Source organism: Vombatus ursinus, unplaced genomic scaffold (genome assembly GCF_900497805.2).
Source record: "Vombatus ursinus unplaced genomic scaffold, bare-nosed wombat genome assembly UNPS02014793.1, whole genome shotgun sequence".
Classification (NCBI taxonomy): domain Eukaryota; kingdom Metazoa; phylum Chordata; class Mammalia; order Diprotodontia; family Vombatidae; genus Vombatus; species Vombatus ursinus.
Window position 1 is genome coordinate 11,987,466 of NW_020954571.1, and position 5,600 is coordinate 11,993,065.

A 5,600-nucleotide genomic window follows, 5' to 3' on the forward strand; every position below is an offset into this window, starting at 1 on the left:
TGAATTTGTTTGTGGAGAAGGTCTACTCTTCTACCCTAGAGGACCTTGGGATTTAAAGCTAAACAAGGCCTCGGGTCATCTAGTCTAATACCCCTTCATTTTGTAGAGAAGGGAATTGAGGCCCCTTGCCCAAGGTCATGCACATAGCCAGTGGCAGAGTCAGTAAGAGAATTCAGACTTGCAAACTCCCAGAGGGAAGTTCTTTCTGCTCAGACAGAGCATAGAATGGAATCAATATTAACAGCTCCCTCCAAAGCTGCTGAGGGGCTAACTCAGCTGGCTTGGTGTCCTGAGGTCTGTCCCTGGGGACAGTCTATCAGAAAGGGAATGTGATTGGTCAACACTGGTCCCACCTGTGGATGCTGGCCCCGGCTGCCCTCGTCACCCCCTTGACCGGCGACACTGGCACGTGTGCCTCAACCCCAGGGCGTAAGAGGCCCCAGAGGCCCCAGAGGAAGGGACTGTCTTCCAGATGAAGCAGGAGTGGGAGAGGAAGGAAGCCTGGATCAGTGAAGGGTCTGTGTCGCCTCCCTCCCTCCTCACCCCTCCTCACCCCTCCTCCCCTTGTAGCAAGAGGCCAGGGAGTAAACAGGAAAGACTGGCTGTTCCATGATGGGGATTGGGGGTGTTAGAATGAGCCAGAGGGAAGGTGGGGGGGAGCACTGAAGAAAAGAGAACAGGAGGAGAGGCCTTGCGCTTGTTAGTGGGGGGAGGCTGGAGAGCCTGGGCTCCACAGGAGGCTGCAGCTGGAAGGTCCTTAGAGAACATCTTATCAAACCCCATTCATTTTACAAATCAGGAAACTGAGGTCTAGGTAGGAGAAGGGACTTGTTCAGTAGTAGCAGTGGGCAGGTCTCTCGATTCCCCAGTCCAATGCCTTTTCCACTCTGCAGCTTTCTCTATGTCTTTTCCTAGGCACTAGGAAGTCTGGGTCTTATTCCAATTTCCACCAGATGTGCCCCTCACACAGCCCGGCAGCCCCTGCACCTGTGCTCTTGGACCACCAAAACTGAGGGGAAAGGTCATTGCCACTTGGGATCTTGGCTGGGGGGAGTGTTGTACAGTTTGAGAAAGGAGTCTCTTCACTGATAGAGAATGAGAAAGAAGGCCAGATGACCAGCCCAGGGTGGTGAAAGACCCAGACATGTCAATGCCTAACTCCAGACTCTGGCTGCTCCCAAGGGGCTGCCTGCCTGGCACCCCTGCCCCTTCCTTCTGGTCAGAAAGGGAGGCTGTGAAGGGCGGCCAGTCCGGAGCCAGGACAGACCAGCCCCCCAGGACTTGGCCCCTCCAGATCAGATAAGGCCCTGGGAGGACAATAGGGAACACAAACAGTGCTGGGGTGTTTAGTCCGACAGGGTGCAGGGGGCGGCAGAGCCAGGCTGAAGGCGCCGGCCCCAGACAGAGGCCCTGACTTGCCCCTTCATGGGCCGTGGAGATGATGGAGCTTAATTCCACTACATCTCTGAGTTCACTTAAGTTTATCCTTGGAACAAGAACCCACATCATACAATGCCAGAGTGGAAACACATCTTAGAGACCACCTATGTCCAACACCCCCTTCGTTTTAGGGATGAGGAAACTGAGGGCTAGAGAGAAGGAGGGACTTATTCAAGGTCACACTGAGAATCAGTAACAGAAGTCCTAAGAAGTGGGCATTTGAGCTATCACCAGGTGAAGGAGGATTTAGGGGGCATTTGGGGTGTCTTTCAGTCAGGCCAGTCCTGGGAGTGACAGTGGAAAGTTACCTTATGGAAGAGGTGGACAGCAGACCTTCTACTTGGAAGCTGTCCTATACATAGCCCACCAGAGCTACCAGAATTTGTGGAACAGAGGCCAAGATCCTAGGGACCAGAAGCAAAAGACCCCTTCAAACAAGGACAGTGGAATTTCATGGTAAGGGCCTCACCCTCCATCCTGCCTTGTTCATTCACAGGCAAGAATGTGGGGTTGGGATAGACACCTTTTCATGGCCCCTGGCTCTGGGCCGAGACTGGAGACAGGAGGCTGGCCTCAGTGGTCCCCAGGGGCAGCGCCTACATTCCTGGGGTGGCTAGCAGCCAAGGGGACAGCCACTCTTGAAGTCCCTCCCCCTGGGGTCTTAGCCTGAGAGGATGTTCTCTCCTTGATTCACCTCCCCCCTTCTCCCTCCCCCAAGATTCCTGGTCAGCAAGGAAGCCGGAAAGAGCCAGATTCACTGACCAGTCTGTGGAGAAACCTCTGGGGCTCTCCTGAGGAAACAGGGCTGTCTGCCCCAGCAGAAGCTTAATTAGTGTGTTCTCTTAAAGCTCCTGGGTCATCTGATAAACTTAGGCTTTCTAAGATCCAGGGGGTCCTGGATACTACCCCATTTGGACTGGAGGTGTGATCTTGAGCGATAATATAGATAACTTCACATTTACATAGTGCTTAAAATTTTACAAAGTTGCTTTCCTTATAATACAGAGTGTCCCAGAAGTCTGAGTGCCATTTTAAGCTATTAAAGCTAAAGCCAAGAACTTCACTAAATTCAAGGCAGGTGGCTCAAGAACGAGGTGTCCTGAAAGTCTTAAGGTCATTAACAGCTTAAAACTGCACTGAGACTCTTGTGATCCTCTACTATATTATTTTACAGATGAAGAAACTGAGGCTCTGAAAAGGCTGAGCAAGTAATCCATAATCACATGGCTTCTCAGTGCCTGAGGTAGGATTAGGCCCCAGTTTTCCCAGTTATAAGTCCAGTGTGCTACCCACTATCCCACATTGCTTCCTTTCCTTTCTAAAGGCAGTACTTACTATAGAAGGAGCACTAGATTTGGAGTTAGGTGGTTGAGGGTTAAATAAATAAATAAAGGTGGTTGAGGATGCTGGCTCGACCCATTATTTGACCTTGGACAAATCATTTAATCTCTCTGGTCCTTAGTTTCCCCATCTGTAATAAAACCTACCTTCCAGGATATGGTGAGGAGAAAATGAGATGCTATTTGTAAAGTGCTTTGCAAACCTTAAAAGTCATGCTAGTTATCACCATCATCATCATGGGTGGTGGTGGTGGTGCTGGTGATGGTGGTGGTGGTGGTGGTGGTGATGGTGATGATGGTGGTGGTGGTGGTAGTAGTAGTAGTAGTAGTAGTATTTTATGAGCCAGTTAGACTAGATGGTCTCTTAGTTCTTTTGGGCAGAGGTGGGGAGTTATGAGAATGAATTCCCAAATTCATTCAGGAGAATCCAGGTTCTCCTATGATCCCCTATCTAGGCCTCAGTTTCCTCATCTGTACAATTAGAAGATTGAGCTAGAGGTCCCTACATTTTAGAAATAACAGCAGCTGACCATTTACCACCCAAGTTCACACCCATGACTTCATTTATCCTCCCCCATGTCCTACAAGGCAGATAGCACAAGTATCATTAATCCCATTTCACAGATGAGGACCATAAAGCCCAAAGGAGTGATGTCGCTTGTCTTTGTTCACACAACATGCCAGCCAGGGAGTCAGAGCTGGAGCTTGGGGCTCCGTCCTCCCCACTTCCCTTCATGCACGGGAAATTATGGGCAGGTAAATGAAGGTGGTTGTTGTTGTGTGGGCCAGTATTGCGCACTTGGTGGATTTCCTTCCAGACTCATACCCACGCCAGCCTGTGTCGGGGGCCTGCTGTCTTTGATGGGAAGTTTCACTTCCCCGTTGGAATCGGTCAGAGTGGCGCCCTTGGCCAGTGCTGTCTTTCTATCTCATTCTTGCCTATGATGTCTGGCTTCCCATTTACACACTTGAGAAACTGAGTTGGTTTTGTGCAGCTACTGATCTCAGAGCCAGGGTTTAACCCCTGGTCCTCTGGCTCTAAGACTAGTCCTCATTTCCCTGATTCTTTCTTAGTCAGGTCACCTCATCTCCTCATCCTTGAGGAAGAATTATGGAAGAATTAACCTAAGTCTCAGGCTCATAGATTTTATGCTGGAAAAGGCCTTAGCGCTCATATAATCCAACCTCTTCATTCTACAAACGAGGAAGCAAAAGCCATAAAGATTAAGCAATGACCAGGATCACATGGGCTATTAGGAAATGACAGAAGTGGGATTTGAACCCAGGTCCCCTGACTCCAAATTCAATGCTCTTTTCACTGTACTCTTAGGGATCTTACATGATCCACCTCTAAATCCTCTCATTCTACCATCCCATGGGTGGTGAGAGGAACTGGGATAAAGGGACAAAGAGAAGCTGATATTTGGTGGACTAACAGGGTGGGGGTGGGTGGGCTGTGAAGCCTCTTTCCCTGTCCTGTTCCCCTCTTCTGGGGAGAGGGCCGTGTAGAGAGTGAGCACCGGGTGAAAATGCATGAAGGGGATTTTAGAAAACTCCCATTGGTTGCTCACTATCACTTGCCCCAGAAGAGGAGGCAGTATCAATTCAGTTCAGTTAAATCAGCAAACACTAAAGGAATCTTCTGCTTTTTTAGCTCTCTCTCCCTATCTCTGACACTCCTAACACCCACACCTCAATCCCGTCTCTACACAGCCCCTGAATTCCACCATGCCCTCTCCCCCATAATTTCAGGAAAAGGCACAGGACAGCAGGGTGCCCGTTCCCCTCCTCCACCCTAGCTGGGGGCTTCACTGAAAGGCTAAGGGAGAAGCAGCTGGAATCTCAACCCCATTGTTTTGGATGGATCCCCCCCACACCCTCCCCTTGGCTCTTTCCTCCCCTAGGGATCCTCTTCCTGGTAGATCTTGCTCAGTGCCCAGATTCCCGGCATTTCCGAGGGTGGGATACAGGGACCATAGGGGCATCAGCAAGGGCCTTCCTCGGCTCCTTGCCTGGGGGCGGGCCAAGGCCCTGGAATGTGTGTTTGGGTTCCTGAAGGGAGCTGCCCTCTGTCCCTGAGGAGACTCAGCAGTCCTCAGACTCTGGCCCCTCCCTTCCTCCCTTCTCCCCCACTCCAACTTCTGGTGGGCTGTTTTCTCACTGGCGAGAGACCTTTGAGATAAACCATGGTCACGGCCTTTGATCTCATCAGCCACTGTCCAAGATGAGACCCCAGGAGGCAGCTGGCTGGATAGGTTAGGTATTGAGGGAAGGGAGCTGTCCAGGGGTGGGGAGTGGGGCGGTGGCCTTGTCAGGCATGGGTGAAGGGAGCTGTCCAGGGGTAAAGTCTTGGTCTCCTGGGACTGGGGAGACTGAAGAGGACAGCAGACACAAGTACTATCAAATCCATTGTCTGTCCTAATGGAGGAGAGACAGTCTGGAAAATCCAAAAGCAATTGGATAATTTTTTAAAAAATAGCAAATATATACACTGGATATATATTATGAATTACAGTAAGTGGTTTTTTTCCCCTCCATCTGGCTAAAGCTGGTCATCAAAATGAGTTTGCATTCACTGAGCAGAGTCCCAGGGGCTGGGGCAGCGAGCCCAGGAATAAAATGTGCCACGGATAGGCCACTTGTTGATAAAGAGTACAGGAGTCAGTTTCACTCCCAGTTCTCTGTTCTCGCAAGTGTAGCTCTGGGTGGTCAGGACAACAGGGTTTTAGGGCGAGTTGCTACCATCTCTGGTGTTCTCCTTTCCTCTCTGGGCTTTGGTTCCCCCCCTCTTTCATGAAGCCTTCCCTGACCACCTCAGCC

The 5,600-nt window shown here is 50.6% G+C and overlaps 1 protein-coding gene across 1 annotated transcript in view; it reads left to right on the forward strand.

Annotated features, from left to right (window-relative positions):
• The window catches only part of AK1 (adenylate kinase 1), a 12,009-nt gene extending 11,576 nt beyond the window's left edge, over nucleotides 1-433 (forward strand). Inside the window, exons 6-7 of the mRNA XM_027869658.1 lie at nucleotides 107-162; nucleotides 313-433. Coding sequence (XP_027725459.1) covers nucleotides 107-162; nucleotides 313-433 — 177 coding nt within the window. The remainder of the gene's footprint in view (nucleotides 1-106; nucleotides 163-312) is intronic.
• The last annotated feature ends 5,167 nt before the right edge of the window (nucleotides 434-5,600 follow it).